The sequence below is a fragment of the Dermacentor albipictus genome, chromosome 1, assembly GCF_038994185.2.
Source record: "Dermacentor albipictus isolate Rhodes 1998 colony chromosome 1, USDA_Dalb.pri_finalv2, whole genome shotgun sequence".
In the NCBI taxonomy this organism is placed as follows: Eukaryota; Metazoa; Arthropoda; class Arachnida; order Ixodida; family Ixodidae; genus Dermacentor; species Dermacentor albipictus.
Genome location: NC_091821.1, coordinates 436,840,001 through 436,858,035, shown reverse-complemented (window position 1 = coordinate 436,858,035; position 18,035 = coordinate 436,840,001). Strand labels below are relative to the sequence as shown.

The window sequence follows — 18,035 nt, the reverse complement described above, 5'->3', positions numbered from 1 at the left end:
ATGCATCTTCAATACGAGAAATACATGTTTGCCCTGACGGGGGCCTGGTATACTTAACCGCTTATCGGTAAAAAATGACTACGTGATATTCCAGAAGAGCTAAACACTCAGCAGGCTTCTAAAGCGTTTCCCACACACGAAAACGTTAATATGAGACAAGTTCTTGAAATCCGTGACGTCAGACTGAATTCTCACAGGTCTCGCCGCAAAATTCTAAATAGGAAAGTTCTGTCTTCGCGTTCTAACCACTTATCCTTATCCACTTATTACATATACACTGTGGCGAAGAAAGCATATGTCGCCTTGAAGTCCACTTGTAGAAACATCGGCTCCAGATTTCACCTTGTTCTCCTTTTGCTCATTATTATCCTTATGCTCGAAATGAGTAAAAATAAGAGTAACTCATATTACTCCTAATTACTCTCGTAGTAACTCGTATTATTAAGACAAGTAACTCGACCGTAACTCGTATTACTATTGAAGCATGAACAAAAAAAGCTGTACCTCCATGGCTGCAGCTGTTGAACAAAATCTACTATTACAGGAGGACACAGAATTGTGCAAGCGCTCCCTTCAAATACGTTCATTGCAGTGAAGTCAGGTGTTACGTCAATCATGATTTACCAATATATTCAATCGAACTAGTGTGAAATTTTCTGCGTTGCTGGAGCTAATAAAAAAAACCTTCATAGGAAATTAACTTCAAGAAACCGGCATCCAGTCCTCGCCTTGCTGCAGATGTGGCTACCTATTGGTAAAGAAATATGTTGCCACATTTATGCGTACGCCCAAGATAAAAAATTGGAGGACGCTTAAGCTTCGCCTTCAAGAGTGGAACGCGATAGCGTTCCCGTCGACCCGCCAATGGGTGTAAGACAATGGGCTACAGGGCAGCCATCACTTACGAGGCGCCCCGCATCAGAGGAAAAGGCCGCTAGGGGGCCCGAGTGAGCGGACGCGTTTATTATCGGCTCCGCCAATTTCTGGTTCCTGTGCCCAGCTAAGTCCTTTCTAGGACCCACCAAGGCCCTCAACGGATCCTGGAAGGTTCACGGACCCCAAACGCTACCATCTTTTGGATGTGTCCAATGACCTCGGTGAGCTACCTGATGAAAATGTCTCTGGCAGCCACGCCGCTGCGCTAAGCCTTGCCTCGTCGAGGCGAGCCTCGCCGGTGCGCCGCGTTCCTCACTCCCCAACAGCCATGGAGGAGCCCGTGGATGGAGAGACCTCGAACCCGTCGGACTGCCACCCTGGTGAGTGGAAAACTGTGCTCCATGCATACCGTAATCGGACCACGGATTCGAATTCGCCCCCAAAACACCCGGTATCGGCCACCGTTCAACCTAAACCAAGCGCCAGCAACGCCGGCGCGCCACCGGACGCTGCATCTGGGAACAAACGAAGCGCGTTCAAGGAGACGCCACAGCTCCTACGCATGACGCGCGTCGTCGTCCATAGAAGCAAGCAACTCGCCGCACTGCCGGCGGGTACCATCAGAGTAGTCTTTCGCCCGCGAGGCGGCCTCTCCCTGGAGAAGATCCCGGCTCCCAGTATCCTGCAGGCACTTCACTCGACCCTCAGCTGCTCAGTGATAGGCGAGTTGCACATAAGGATCCATCCAACTAACAACACCTTTACAGTGGCGACGGTAGCGGAGGCAACAGCTCTCGCTTTGGTCAAAATCCAGCAAATTACCTTAGATGGACTACAATACCCGGTAGCCGCGTACATCGCGGCCCCTCCAGCGGCAGTCAAGGGCGTCATTTCCCGGGCCTACTGGAACGAGACACCAGAACAAATCCTAACTGACTTACAATACAGAAACCCGGACGCTAACATTATAGCGGCCCGACGCATGGGTAAAACAACGTCCATCTTAATAACTTTTGCCTCAGGTCCCGTGCCTCACACAATTAAATATATGTGTGTGGTACACCGCTGCACCAAATACCAGGGAAGCCCCGATGCCTGCACAAACTGCAGGAAGCCTGGACACAGGTACGACGTGTGCCCTCTCCCGAAGGCTGGACTGTGCCCGCGGTGTGGCGAGAAGCACACCCCTCAAGAGACCCCATGCACGCCAAGCTGCATTCTTTGTGGTGGTTCCCACCTTACCGGTACCGGCTCGTGCAAAGCCAGGACCCCTCCACCTCGTAGACAGACCGCGTCGAAACCCAAGCAACCAGTGCCCACGCCAAAGGACTTTCCACCGCTAGTGTCTCATCAAGATCGCCAGCGAGCCTGGACCAAGCCCACCAGTACACCCCAAACCTCACAGCGGGAGGAAGAGATAGCTCTCCTGCGGGAAGAGGTAAGGCATCTTAGGGCAGCCATTAATTCCATCCCTCCTACCGTTTCTCCACCCACTCCTTCACCAACACCCCAAACCTCTTCACCTACACCCCAACCCTCCACACCCCCTCCACAAAAGAAACGCAGATCAGAAGACATTCCAGACATGGATTCTAAATTACAAAAATTTGCCCAACAGCTCGAAGCCAGTATTCTGGCTCAGACTCAAAATTACATTGAAGCCGCCATCACTAAGCTTACAGAAACTATTATCAGTCAGGTAACCTCTACTATTCTACAACAAATTCCACAAATAATTGTTGGAATGCCTTCACATATCCCAGCTAGCAACCCCACAGCTGCTCCCATCCTCCGCCCCCCCACCCTTCAGCATGGCCCAGTTGACGGGCAATAATCTCCAATTAAGCATCCTACAATGGAACTGCAGGGGGTTTCGTCGCAAACGAGACCCCCTGCAGCAGCTCCTCTCTGCTTCCTCCACACCCCCTGATATAGTAGCACTTCAGGATGCTGGCACAAATTTATCGCTGCCAGGATACGCTCTGGTACCCTCCGACACCACTCCAAACCCCAGGGTTACGACGTATCTCCAACATTTCGTACCATACACTTGTCATGTACTAACCTCGCCGGTAGCTCACACATTCATAGAATTAATCCCCTCCACTCACAGATCTCAACCCCTCTTCATCCTCAACTGTTACCTCCTCCCGAGGCAACCGGTCTCAGATTTAATCTCTCTAATTAAAGCCGCCTCCAACGCTGCAAAAAAGGACCCCCTCATTATATTAGGGGACTTCAACTGCGCACATGTAGACTGGGGGTACACACGCACTAACAAGAGAGGAGCGGAATTGCACAACACCCTTCAGATGCACGGCCTGTCCATATATAATGATCTGAGCACACCTACAAGAATCGGCAATAGTGTCACTGCCGACACAAGCCCAGATCTTACTTTTGGTCGCAACCTTCCCACACCAGTGTGGACAAACTCAAATGAGGCCCTGGGCAGTGATCATTATATCATAACTATACAGCTTGATTTCGCCATAAAAGCTAAAGCCTACCGTGTCAGGATTACCAGCTGGGATAATCTTCGGAAGCACAGAGAGGCCAAAACATTAGAATCCCCCTTTAACCTCCACACATGGATGACAGAGCTGAAACAGGATGTCCAGGCATTCACGCAAACATTAGATGCCACCCCCGAGACTCCCGTTGCAGACAGTCGCTTAGCGCACCTACTACAAGCTCAAAGCAGTATCCTCACACGCTGGAAAACCCAGAAGCAAAATCGGAAACTTAAGCTAAAATTAGCGCAACTACAGAAACAAATAGAAGAACACAGTGCCGCACTCAGTAAATCTAACTGGCACCAATTATGTGACGGATTACGAGGTAATCTCTCCTCCACCAGGGCCTGGCATCTTTTGCGACATATGATAGACCCCACTCAAACTAAAAAGCAAACTCGGCTCACACTAAAAAGACTTACCCATAAACATCGCCAAAATCATCAAGCACTGTTACGCCAACTCCAATCAACTTATACCACTGTGGGCCAAGCTGTATCATATCCCGACTATGTAGGCCCCGATCAACCCTCCCTCGACGCCCCCATTATGGAGGTTGAAGTCAGAGCAGCCCTTATCAAGCTCCGAAACTCAACCCCTGGGGAGGACCAAATCACAAATGTCATGCTCAGAAATTTAGATGACCGTTCAATTTCCCTTCTCACCGACTACTTCAATGAGTGCTGGGAAATGGGGGTGCTACCTGCTGAATGGAAGCACGGGAAAATAATATTCATTCCTAAACCAAACAAGCCCATTAACGCCCAAAACCTCCGTCCCATTTCGCTGACTTCGTGCTTGGGCAAACTGTTTGAGCATGTCATCCTCACCCGTCTCACGCAACACATGGAATCCCATGGACTATATCCCCATACTATGGTAGGATTTCGATCCCACCTCTCGGCACAGGACGCCCTACTGCAGATTTCACACGCTATCCTCAATGACATGTTACATCACACCAGAGCAATCCTGGCAGTCGACCTCACCAAAGCATTCGACAAAGTTACACACAGCGCCATCCTGCAGGGCATCCAAGAGCTGCAGTTGGGGCCTAAGACCTACAACTATATCCGGGCCTTCTTAAACGGTCGCACAGCCTCACTGCATATAGATGATATACAGACCCCCCACTTCACGCTTGGTAACATTGGTACCCCGCAAGGGGCGGTGTTATCTCCCTTCCTCTTCAACCTCACCCTCATCCCCCTGGCCAAGGCTCTCAGCCGCATCCCGCACTTAGGACACACACTTTACGCGGATGATATAACGGTCTGGACCACATACGGCTCGGATGGCGACATAGAATCGACCCTTCAGGAAGCCGCTACAACTATCGCTACTCACGCGGCAAACATTGGGCTTGAATGCTCCCCCACAAAGTCAGCACTCCTCATAATCCGCCCGCGGCGCGTCCCTACCTCCCCCATCACTATCTACCTGCATGACACTCCCATACCGCAAACACCTACCCTCCGCATTCTTGGCCTGCATTTACAGGACACGGGGAAAAACAACCTTACCCTGAAAGCACTAAAACAGTCCACTTACTCAGTCATCCATCTTCTTAGAAGGGTTTCACATTCACGAGCCGGTCTAGACGAAGCAGATAATCTGAAGGTGCTGCATGCCTTTGTGCTTAGCCGCATTCTTTACGCCACTCCTTACCTGAACCTCTCCTGTTCGGATAAAGACAAGATCAATGCTCTTATCCGCATGGCTACCAAAGCAGCGCTAAACTTACCAAAGAGCACTAGCACGGACAGACTCTTAAAATTAGGAATGCACAACACTATACAAGAACTTATAGATGCACATCGCTACACACAGTACCTTCGTCTGGCTGGCACGGAAACTGGACGATATATACTGGATTCTCTGGGAATTCGCATACCGGCACACACGACAGACTTCATCTCTCTCCCTCGAGCCATACACTCCGCGCTTATCCTGAAACCCCTTCCTAAGAATGTCCACCCTGAATACCATCAATCCCGCCGAGTCGCGCGGGCCAAAGCTCTCCATAAAGAATATGGCACTTTAGAGGATGTGCGCTGGGTGGACGCCGCGTGTGGTACAGACCGTTCAGTAGCTGTGGCTTATCATCCAGAAGCCCCCCCATTTACCCATTTGATAGACCCACCTTGTACCCCGGAAGAAGCAGAAGAAGCAGCTATAGCAATAGCCATTGCCCAAACCAATGCGGCTTATATACTAAGCGATTCCAAAACAGCCATTCTTAACTTCGCCCGCGGACGCGTCCATCCCCCCGCGTGGCAGATATTGAGAATGTGCACCCTAAATCCCGATAGGTGTATTGAGCTCGTGTGGGTTCCGGCTCACTCTGGCAATCCCGGAAATGAGGCCGCCGATAACATAGCCCGAGGACTTATTTGCCGGGCAAATGGCGACCCCAGCCGGGATTTCTCGAGGGAGCGGGCACACACGTTCTCAGAACTAACTCAACAAGCACGCCTTGCCCGTCGACTCTATCCCCCTCCCCACCCCCGCCTATCCCACTCCCAACAAATCCTCTGGAGGCGACTCCAGACGCGAACTCTTCCTACCCCTCAGCTTCTATCCCACTTCCGCCATGTTTCCCCAGAGTGCACTCTCTGCGGAGAATCGCACGCCACCCTTGACCACATCCTCTTCGGCTGCCCTGCCGATCCTCCCCCGCAGGGACAGCCCGCCATCGGTACATGGGAGGAATGGGAGGCCCTCCTTGCGTCGCAGGACCCGGACGCGCAACTTCGCTGTGTGAACCGGGGTGCCAGTGCCATGGCCCTACGTGGCCTGGACACATGCGCGTAATGTGAGGGCTGTGCGGTGGCCCTGAGACCTTGTACGGTCCAAACTCACTTGCTTAATAAAGTTTTCCATCCATCCCGCATCAGACGCGGTGAGCGTCGAGCCATATGGTCGAGCAACGCGGCGTTCGGCGCAGCAATGAAACGTGCGCCTGAGCAAGCGGAGCGAACCAAAGAACTCGGTATCCCGGAGGGGGAAATGATGCACGCCAGCCAAACGCCGTGATCGGCACGGGCAGAGAGATAGAGAGATAGTGATCTAAAGAAAGGAAGGACGCTTGATTCTGCGGAGGGAGCGAGGCGAAGCGTTGTCAGGGGAGAGAGTCCGAACCGCGACAGCTCCAATGCGCGCGTGGCGCGCCATCTGTCGGGGCAGCGCCGTACATGGAGAGGAGGGGCTCTTCTGTGTTTGCCGCAAGATGGCTCTCCGTGTGCGGAAAGCGCAGAAGAAATGCAGCGAAACGCACTTCGCTACTCGTGTAATTGCGACTTCTGTAAGTTACATGTTCATAATTACCTGTATACACCACAGTATAACTTTCCACGGCTCGTTTCGAAGGCAACACCGCATTCACTAGAGGCGCGTTTGTACCTTTTGGAAGCATCGAAATCGTGGCTGAGTGGTAGCGTCTCCGTCTCACACTCCGGAGACCCTGGTTCGATTCCCACCCAGACCATCTTGGAAGTTGCTTTTTATTTATGGAGTGCCTGCCGTGATTTATCGCTCACGGTCAACGCCGCAAAAACGCTGACGCCGACGCCGACACCGACGCCGACGACACCGGCTTTTCTGCGACACGAGCTCCTTAACGCTATCGCGTTAATATGCCATAATTGCCTGAAAAGCCATCGTTAAACCGCGATAGTCTATTTAAAGGGGCCCTCAACCACTTTCCATAGGAGAGCGGAAAACATTTGAAGTGAAAATTGGCTATTTCATAAATACTTTGGCGCAAAAAAATTCTCCAATGCGTTCAGCGGAAGCGGATTTATTGACAGTCAAACACGGCTTCCGCGGTGTTCCCGTTACTTCTCCTATGCCTTGCAATGCGGGGGCTACGGCGTAGTGCGGCGTGCCCACAACGCTGCGCCTTCTAAAGGTCTAAAGGTCACCGTGGCGCGCAATTCGAATTTCAATTTGGTTGTTAAATTAGGCGCGACGACTTCCGATTTTGGTGCCCAAGACGCGCTAAACGTAAGCTAAACGCGATTGTCCTTGGCGAGCCGCAGTGCGCTTAGCCAGTGGACTCGTGGCGGCATCCCACGGCGGACATGGTACCTACGCTGCGTAGCCTACCGCAGCTACCAATAGCAGCCGCGTATGGGAATCTGCTTTATCACGAAATAAAGCGTCCAGAAGAGAGTGAGGAGCAGGCTGCTCTCTGAAAAGGGAGCGTTTGAGAAAAACGTGACTTCGGGCTCCGCTCGCAAGTTCCACGCACCGCGCACGACAGCAAAAGTTGGCTGAGAAGTTCACAGCATCGTATGCGAATGGCGGGCTGCGTTATTTCACCGAGCCCGAGGGGTGGTTCAGGGCCCCTTTAACGTCCGTACACCGAGCGCGTACATTTCAGGTGTTGCTAACTTGTGTAGTTAAAACAAAATACAAAGCAATTTACTCACCCTGAAGAACATGTAAAACACCATGTCCACCAGACCTCGAGCGATGAAAGTTCCAAGCAACCCCATGTTCACTGCTGCGGGGTATTCGCGGTGGAACACGGGCCACAGTAACGCATACGGCGGGATCGCTATCTCGCGTGCCACTAGAAGACGGTAGACGGGAATGGTTGCCAAGTTTGGAACGTGCGCGAGGTTCCCCCTCTGGACGTTCGTGGAATCCTTAAGCACCGTTAGGGTAGAGTCCATCACCGTAGTGTACAGGTCCAGAAATGACAGCAGTTTTGCGATTTTTATCCGAGGTACGAACGCGTAGAGCGCCTCTAGCTGCTCTTGCCTGATGGTCAAGTTGAAGGCACCCAGGGATAGCGTGTGCGCATATTCGGCTATACTGGAGGCGATCTCGCTGTCGTGGCCGGCGACGACGTCCACGAGCGCTCGGAGCACGCGGGCGTAGATGTTGAAGATGGCAAGTCGCGACGCGCTATCAATCTTGTCCTGCTGGAACTTCCGTGCAGACAGGGGCAAGGCAGTGTCGATCAGGTCCGTGCACTGCGCCATCACGTACCGGTCGATTTGGGAAAGCTTGCCTTTTACTTTCATCATAGCGTGCGTTAAGTGTCGCGACGCAAAGGTCATCATCTTAAATACCAGGTACGCGCCCAGGTAGAGCTTTAAGCTAGCGGCTTTGTCCGGACTGCGTAGCTCGTCGAGGAAGCGAGAGAACTGCTCGAGCTGCAGGCACACCAAAATGTCCGGTGACCATTCCTGTGATCGGTCAGGCAGGTGGCGATTCACGGCCCTTCTCAGGTCTGCGTTGCTGTAGTTCATGTACTCGGGTATGTAGGTGGCCGCGTATTCGTTACTCAGAATGTGCATTATCGCCCTGCAATAAGAGAAGATGGGGCTGCAGTTATATTAGAGGACTACAATATACTGTCTTTCTGGCGGAGATAATGTCGTTCAGTGAGCTCTAGAATTCATCGGACACGGTACGTTAGTGGACCGCATACGACTCAAACACACAAGCTATCTCCAGAGAAGCTATACGACAGTACGTCTTATGTAGAGTAGTTCTTCTTCAGCAAATAAGGAGGTCTCGTACCGACCGTGTGGTTGCTCCCGCACACTGGAGTTTCTCCTGCGAGTATCACCAATATATTAAATTTTCTGGTTAGGTAAGAGTAGACGGATTTTCTGCTGAACTAGGGAAACACGTGCTTATAGTATAGAGCATCACATGCCAAGATGGATGCTCATATCGCACGTAAACTCTAAAATTGCAAAGAGCGTGCCGCAGCATCGAACTTGACACAGGATATTGGCTTGGAGATGGGAGGCCTAAGTATCAGAGCCTGACGTCTCCATACCCAAGAGACCTAAAGGCGCATTCACACTGTGCCGACTCGACACCGACGACGAGAAGAGAACGACAAGATAATGACGCCGATAATTGGCCGACTAGGCGGGGCACTGTGGCGCATAAAGAGACATTCTGTCACATAGGGCCAACAACGCCGCCGACGCGACCGACGACAACGAGTAGTCGCAGTCTGACAGGATTTCGTGACGTCGTCAAAGACAAAACTTCCCTGCAGACTGTCGCTCAGTCACTCTTCGTGAAGTCGGCCGCAGAGCGAAAACATCGCAATGACAACGCGATTGCCGCACCAGCTGTGGTTTTATATGCACTTAATCGCACTCACAATTAATCGAAACATATTTCCGAAACTGAAATGCATGATCGTCAGTGCTTGCCAGCAGCCTTTGTCGAGCTAGAGCCACTGCCAGTTTTGTTCAGCGGAGATCATACCTACAGCCCAGGGGTTCGTGCGCATATACCGAAATGCCTGGCGTCCTGAGCTAACGGCTCAGGGCGCCAGGGCGCGTAAAGCTGGCCGACACGAGACTGATATCGGTTTCCCCAGTTCAGTGTAGCTCACTAGTATTCATAGGACCACTCTGAATGCATGCAGTCAGTACAAGAAGCGGGAAGTGGCGACGCACACTGCAAGCGTGAACCTGCTATTAAATCAGCAGTCGGAGCAGTTTGCGAAGCACTGCGACTCATACACAGTATCTGCGTGACGCGACGCTGACTTTTTGTGCAATCTGCATGTCTTGCAGCATTTCATCGGTATTTCATGTCAGCGCTGCATGGTTTCCAATGTATCCGAAGCAAACCACGAGCGGCGGCCAATAAGAACAAATGCGCCCCGTGCACCGTCGTGAAATGTTGTGGTGCCATCTAATGAGCAAAGAAGCAAGCAAACATTCATAATGGATGGCTGCTGAGATTTGACCACGCATGGAATCTCAGAGCACATGTCCAGCTTATATAGCCCGGAGTCGGTTTACAGCATCCTCAAAACGCCATTTTAATTCTACGCTTCAAGGAACCGGGAAAATAAAGCGGCCCTAACGTACGCTGTGTCTGGAGCTTCGCGTGCTGTCGCCCACTTGCGCCGCCAACTCGCTCTTGCCATGTGCACACAAATGCATACTTCAAAAAAGTGCACACACTTTGGCGCTTATCTTGTCCCACAACGATACGGTCATCTGCCTTGCTTGCGTTTCCTTTCTTGAAAACTGTGCGCTCGCTACTTTCCTGTCGAGAATGCTGTGCCACGACAATAACGCGCATGGCGTTCGTGATCTAGATGTTCTGGTCTCACACTGTTAAAGAAAAAAAAAATCGGGCAAATTGGATGACGATTATAGTTTTGGGGCAAGCTATGCGCCCCAAAAGGGGGGCGGGGGGGGGGGGGGTTGCAAACTTGCTGGGTTTGTGGACCGCTGTGAAAGCGCTGCGCCTATAACATCGCTTCGTGTATTTCGGGCGTCGGGACCCATTGTTGAAAATTTTGTGAGAAGACTTTTTGTAATGGTAATAATTAAAAAAGAAAGCACATAAGAATTCTACACGTAGAAGCAGCTTTGCAGAATTTAGTACAGGAAGAGGCAAATATACCTTGTAAAAAACGAATTCTCGCATGAGATTTGTGTCCCAAGCTTTTTCAAACACTTCTCAACTTGTGGCAGCACCTCGAATGTGAGCATAACTTCAAAGTAGAGGAGGATAAAGCGACGTTTGACACGTATGAAGGTTAAAAACTTCGCTTGATTATACTTGCCATAAGGCATAATGTTTCGCATATGGCCCTTTCCCCCCTGCAATAACTTATTTCCCGACAGGTCGTTCTATTGACTATGCGAGAAATATAATTGATGCCCCTATTAAATGTCGGAACATTTCTTTGTCTGCATTTGGTGCAATGCACTGCAAACATACTAGAAAGGTACTAGCAATAGGTTTCTAACCATAACATGCTACACTCCACATAAAAACTTGCCCATACATGTTAGACCACCGCAGTCCCTGCGATCACTGCAACCTGCTTGTTTGGTGCTTGTATCAGAGTCCTCGGGACCTACATTTCAATTTGTACCTTTGTAACGGATTAGTTGTGCATTGCTGAAATTACTCGATAGATGTGTTGGTGTTTCTACTACCTTCATTTGAGAGTTTAGGTCCTACAGTTCATGGTTCTACTGGAAGAAAAAAAATCTCCAGGAGTGTTCAGGCGGTACTTAAACGGTCACCGTAGTGGAAAATATGGTAATTCCCTACAAAAGAGCGCAAGCGTCAGACTAAAGTAGACGGCAGCAGCAAAATAGGCAGACACTGCTTTGCAATGCTTGAGATAACAGAAAGGGATCGAAATGCTTTGTAGTATTTTAGAAGAACCACTATGGTCATCTGGAAGAGCTCATCAAAGGCTTTCAGCACCTGATACCAAAGTGATCGCAGGTAGTACATGTCCATGTGCAATATGTTTTATGCTTGCCAATCATTTCCTGTGTGCCAGGGACCAAGATAGGGGTGTTCGAATGTTGGAAACTTTCGAACAACTAATTGAATAGTGTCTTAGTCGATTCAGTCTTCTAACTAAATAGTCACTCTTAGTCACTCTAAATAGTCATTCTTAAATGCGAATATTCGAATATTTCAAAACGTCAACTGCGCCAAAGCAAAGATAACGTTGGAGCGAAATTACGGTAAACATTCCAAATTACGGTAAACACGTCAAAACGGAAAACATGCTCCGGCTGATCCTCAGAGTGACGAACTGCAGGGGAGGGCTCAGCGAGAGCAATCTCATCAGACTTTATCACGCCTTCCTCACGAGTCACGTAAATTACGTAGCCTCGGTGCTAAAATGGACCAAGAGAGACGCGGCCAAGATAGACACACTGATGCGCAAGAGCATCAAGAGGGTGCTAGGTCTTCCGATCAGTACCAGCACGGAGTGGCTCGATCGGCTAGGGATCCACAATTCGCTAGCAGAAATCATCGAAGCACAGACCAAGGCACAGGTAGTGCGGCTGTCGACCACCAGGGCCGGCAGGCGCATCCTAGAAGAAGCAGGGATAAATGCAGAGGCAGAGTGCAACGCACGCAGAGTCACGCTCAGCGCGGCGGTCAGGGGCACTTTCAAGGTAGAGCCGCTTCCGAGAAACGTCCACCCGCAATTCAACCAGGGGCGCCGAAAGGCGGGGGCCCGAGCGCTGCTAAAATCGACCGCCAACTGCCCGGGACTGGCGGCATTTGTAGACGCGGCCCAGTACGGGCGCAGCGACCGGTAGGCGGCCGTCTCGATACGCTGGGATGGTACGATCGTCAACGCAGCATCGGTCAAGGGGGTAATGTCCGAGGTGGCCGAACAGGTGGCAATAGCCATGGCAATGAGGGACCCCGAACGTCCTTACGTATACACAGATTCGCGATCGGCGGCCAGAGCATTCGCCTCGGGCTCGATATCGCGGAAAGCGGCGGCCGTCCTCGGCAGGGAGGGAGCCGCGGGTCATCACATCCTCAAATGGTTTCCAGCCCACATGGGGGCCGACGTGCACCCCGACATTCCCAACGCCAACGAGCTGGCGCACGTACTCGCGCGAGGACTCACGCACCGCGGCGATCGTGGCGAGTGAAGTGGCGGGGAGGGAAGGGAGCACCGAGACCCGCTGCTCACCTTCAACGAAATAACAACGCATTATCAGCTGTCGAGGAGGACCTTCCCGCTCCCCCACGCTAAACTCACAGACCACAGTCATCTATATTCAGAATGCTGCAAACACGGTCGCTCCCCTCGAGAGGCAGACTGAGCCTTTATTCACCGGACGTAGAGCCGCAATGTCCGGATTGCGGCGAATCGTACTGCTCGCTATCGCACATGCTCTGGCAATGCTCCGCGTTAAGCGGCACCGTGTTCAGCAAAGAAGAAGACTGGATGCACTCCCTGCGAAGCGACGACCACCAGACCCAGCTCCGGGCCGTCCAGAGGGCACACGACAGGACGGAGGCTCACGGGCTTCCCGTCCCAACGTGGGTGCGGCCCGCGACCCCTGCCGACCACCAAACCAAGAGTGGGTAGGGAGGGGTCCCTCAGGACCCAATAAAGTTATTTCCTCCCCCTTAAAACGGGCAGAGATTAAGGTTAAATGGGACCGTGTTTGCTCTGCAGAAGGTATGGCCGGTGCAACCAGCAAGGCGGAACCTTAGGCTAGTCCCACTACGTCGTTTCCTTCGTGTTGTTGGTGATCGTCGTCTTTATCGCTCTCGTCGCACCATGACATAATCCCTGGCGGACAAAGCGCAGACCAGGAGCCTGCTATCTAGTGACCCCATGGTATGGCTTGAGAATACCCACGTGGACGAGCTCCGATGACGTGGACGACGTGGAAGTATCAGCTGGAGGTATTTCATAGGTGACACCACTGAGTTGGAGACGACGCAGTAAAGGCCAGAGTACTGGGACAGCAGTTTTCCGAGAGGTCTACACGCCGTGAGGGAACCCAAAGGAGGACGACGTGGCCGGCAGAGAACTGGACACCACGATGACGGTTGTCATAAACTTCTTTATTGCCTGCGACTCAGAACGGCGACTGTAGACAATCCGGCGTGCCTTGGCGGATGTAGCTATGGCGTCGCGAGACCATTTGGCAGAAGCGGGACGAAAGGCAATGTCGGGTCACATCCAAAAAGGAGATAGAAGTGGGAGTAAAGAGCGGTGTCGTGACGTCAAGAGTTGTACGCGCACGTCACAAATGGTAGGGCGGCGTCCAAGTCACGAAGATCTTAGACATACATCGAGAGCATATCTGTAAGTTCCTTTCAGGCATTCATTGAGGCCGTTCGGACGAGGGGGGTATGCTGTCGTTAACGTGTGTTTGATCGTGTCACAAGAGCAAGGTAGATCATCGATAACCCCTGAGAAAATTAGGCAGATCCCACGCACTGTGGGAATCGATGTAAGCAAAGCTTTCCGCGCTGGATGCTTTGATTGACGATAATTAGGGGTGATGTTGACGGCTACAGCTTAATTTTTTCAACGTTTAGTCTAACACGAGTGTGGCGAGTTCAAGTTAAACGTTACATTGCGTGCATCACTGCTGTTTGTCTGCGTAGTACAGAGAACACACAGCGAGAAATGTTTGCTTGAGGCGTTGTTGATCACCATATTTCACAACCTCTGAGAGGGTTGAGCATTGTCATTACTTCACATGGCACATGCCACCATGGCAGAAGTACTGTATATGAACATTGGGCTGTACGTGCCAAAACCACAATCGGATTAGGAGGCACGCCGTAGTGGTAGACTCCGGTATCATTTTGTCACCAAGATGTTCCTTAACGTGTCCCAAAATCCAAGTTCACGTCCATTCATTTCGCCCTCGTCGAAATGCGGCTGCCGCGGTTGGGAACAAATCCGTGGCCGCTAGAAATTCCATAGCCGCAATGCTGTCGTGGCTGACAAAGAAGTGTTGATTTGACGGTGGACAGTTTTCGTATACAGTAGCGGACGACCGCAGGGTCCATGCGACACTGAAGTGTCGCCTGGGCCATGCAAGTTGTCGCAACGGTACCTCATCACGGCAAACACTATTTCACTATCACAAGCTCACTCATCAGCCCTGTCAGCTGCCATTCATTCCCAGCATGCTCTGCGTATACCTCCTTTTACGACATAACGCAATGTGGCCAGTATAGCTGAGTAGCAGGCAAGGCCGGTGCTTAAAGGGAATTAGCGAAATTCATTTTTAAAAATCTGCGCAACCCTCAAACCTGATATTCTCAAGAAATGACGGGAGCATGCAGCAGAATACTATGAGGAAATTTCATTTACATCCCCTGACCTCGAAAAATCGTAGGAGTTGACTTTTAAGACGTGTTCAGAAAAGACTAGAAAAATCAAAACGTTACTTCGCAAACCGTATGGAGTTATTAATTGCTGCAACGTTCTCATTTTCCTTAGGAAAGCGCATTGAGGTAGTTAGAAGTAAAAGCAATGCTTGAAAGTTAGTTTTAGGTGAGTAATTGTAGTAGTCTATTCGTGTTGTACCTTCAGCGCATCTCCAGCAAGGACAAAAGAAGGGAAACGTTAATAACCGTTATAAACTGTTTGAACAGAAAAGTTTCGCATGCAGAGTTACAGCAAATTTTGGCGGCGTATCCATGGATTCAACCGAAATACAAGTGGAACCAGCCGAAGTGCTGGTAGCGCGATCCTATTGTCTCACATGCCCCAAAGCTGAGAAGTAAGGAATATGTTTTAGGGGTTTGTTGGGCCCAAATACACTGGAAAAGAAGGAATGGAGTGGTTCCCAGTTAGGCAAAAACTGGAGGAGCACTCAGTTTTCTTATGCCAGCCACAAGTTAAGCTTAGTGCAGAGAGAAGGCCTCAACAGTACTATACAGGCAGGGTCATCCTCAAGGAAAGTTTCCAACCTCCCTGAAAAGGAATAGCAGATAAGTGCGCTCGGAGAGATAAAGACGAAGAATACTATGACATGACTCCTACTAAGGCTACTAAGCATGTTCCTCTGCAGCGGGAGGAGCAATACGCGTAGTAGACTTAGGAGGAGTACTGTCAAATTCTTTTTTGGGTTGTACAGCACATGCGTTTTTTCCAGTGCTTCACTACTGGGCCTGACGCAGAGCTTTCCTGCTAAGGTGACTGGGAAGTCGAGTGGCTGCAGACCGATTAATAATGACACATAATTACTGCAATGTTATTGTAATTTTTGTGACATATTCGTTTCGAGGCTATACGGAGGTTGATTTTCATGACTGGTTGGGGAATACGCAAACCGCGTGCTTCTGGAATACACTGTTAAGAATCCTAACCGAGCGGTGCCGATGTCATGAGCCACGTCGAACGGTTGCAGACTAACTGAAAAATAGGTCGACACGGCTGTTCGCAGTTTAAGATTACTTCAATGGCCTTGCTTTGCTTGAGCCTTCATAGCACAGCGTGCCGTTTGATGCAGATAAGATGCAACGAAGAACAACGCTGAGCTGATAGAGGCGTTCAACCTAGTATCCTGAGCTACGGGGAAGTCAGAAGCAGTCAACTAAACTTTCTGTGGCTGATCTGTATCCACAGTAGAGGTTACGCTCAATAAGAGACCGTCGCAACTAGATGTAAATGAAAGGTTCAGAAAAATTATTAGCTCACAAATGCTAGCCTCAGTAAGACCATTAAACAACATCTATGGCGCGCGCTTTCGTTGGGAACTTGAGCTGCGTGTTTCGTCTTCCCAGTACATAGTGCGTTACAGGTGCACAGCATGATTTTCATGCCGGGTGAAAGTGCATGGGCCTAGCAAACTGAAGCCCCTTTGGTTAGCGCCTAGTGATGTGAGAATCACCAGTAAAAAGGCAACAGCCTCATGCAAGTACTGTTTCTGTAGTAAGTCTGAAAACGGTTGTAAATCGATCTTGATCTCACACCATACATTCAAAAGGCTATATGGGTGTCAGTTCGACATATTGACACCTTCATTATCTTTTAAGGGTGCAAATTATTTTACTGCAAAGGAAGACACGCAGCGGAATTTTTCTTTCCCGCGAAAGTACCTTCAGCAAGCTGAATGTTGCTGAAGCTGAATGCTTGCTGAAGGTACTTGTGCCGAGGTTGTCAGCTGGTCTCGCAACGAATAAAGATAAAAACGATTGCCAAGACGTAAAACTGCGATGTGCGCCTGTATTTCACCAAAATGTTTTCGGCATGTAAGCGCAGCTGGTGGTGACAGCATCGAATAGAGTTGCTAATTGAGCCCCTATATCTGGGCATATTCTACACCGTTTGGAAGGTCCTTGATGAGGAACACTCAATAGTATTTTAAAACTACCATACGAGAAGAAGAAATACGGAGCTACACAAACTTACTCGTGCGTGCTGACGACGTCGTTGATCATAGGGTCGTACGACTGCCCGGTGGCACCGACACGTTCAGCACAGAGGCGCAGGAAGTCTGGAAGCTTGTCTTCGTTCGCCAGATCAGAGGTCATCGCGTTCCATAGGAATAAGCCTAAGTCTTGCATCACATAAATCACGCTCTGTCGGGGCCTGCGTGGGTGTCGGCCTATCGCAAATGTCCAGACAAGCGAGAAGCCGTAATCCAGCGACGCGGCCGCCATAATGTCCAGAACCTGAAGTAGAGACCAAAAGTTCCAATCTAGAAGGACGCTTGCGCGGACCGTTCACCACAGCTCAAATATTTGAAATAATCTGTGGTACCGAATCCGACACTGGAAAAAGCGGGCATATTCACCTGTCATCCTTGGATATATAAGGCCAAAAGCTTTACTGGAGGGATGAAATAAATGCTATACAACTGGTCATATTCTGCACGTCGTTTCGAAGCCTAGCGATTGTGCGTGCCGACAAGACGGGAAGACGCGGGAATCCTCCTGACTTGACTCACGCGAACGTTCATTACACTATCTTGAGGATCTCCCTACTTTACTATAACATTGTCTCCGGGGTTGGCTCATTTCATTATTTCGCTGTCTGTTGTATCGGTCCACTTTAAGAGGCGAGAAACCGGCATACTAGCCAAACCACGGGAAGGGAGGCCTAAAAGGCGTCGCTTAACAAGGGAGCTATATGCGCTTCAGTGTCTGTGTTTGTTGCAGCCAGAATATTTAAATAACAGTTGTTGCTTCATTGACAAATGCCGTAGGGAACAGATCCGGCTACCGACACACATAGTACAGATGTGCCAACGCATAAGCTGACATGTTATGCGAGTGCTGTTTTGTGTTCTAGCTGTTCGGCAAGACGATGGTGGTGGCGGCGGCCACGACATGAAAAGGCCAGGTGGGCTACGTGGCTATGCGGGGCGTCCTATTTGTGGGCTGCGGATT

General features: G+C 50.5%; 2 protein-coding genes across 3 annotated transcripts in view; one reads left to right on the top strand and one right to left on the bottom strand.

Annotated features, from left to right (window-relative positions):
- The window catches only part of LOC135907908 (endothelin-converting enzyme homolog), a 40,426-nt gene that overhangs the window by 1,217 nt on the left and 21,174 nt on the right, over positions 1-18,035 (bottom strand). Inside the window, exons 3-5 of one of the 2 annotated variants that reach the window (XM_065439692.2) lie at positions 17,056-17,318; positions 7,826-8,708; positions 2,692-5,071 (exon numbers count right to left, since the gene is read on the bottom strand). In XM_065439692.2, the coding sequence (XP_065295764.1) occupies positions 5,057-5,071; positions 7,826-8,708; positions 17,056-17,318 (1,161 nt within the window). In that variant the 3' untranslated portion in view covers positions 2,692-5,056. Of the gene's footprint in view, positions 1-2,691; positions 5,072-7,825; positions 8,709-17,055; positions 17,319-18,035 lie in introns of those variants that run through there. The other variant, XM_065439683.2, reaches the window with a different exon arrangement.
- LOC135898263 (uncharacterized) lies at positions 1,205-6,275 on the top strand. The gene is made up of 2 exons (XM_065427109.2): positions 1,205-2,314; positions 6,075-6,275. Exons 1-2 carry the CDS (start codon positions 1,205-1,207, stop codon positions 6,204-6,206), a joined length of 1,242 nt encoding a protein of 413 aa, XP_065283181.1. The 3' UTR covers positions 6,207-6,275.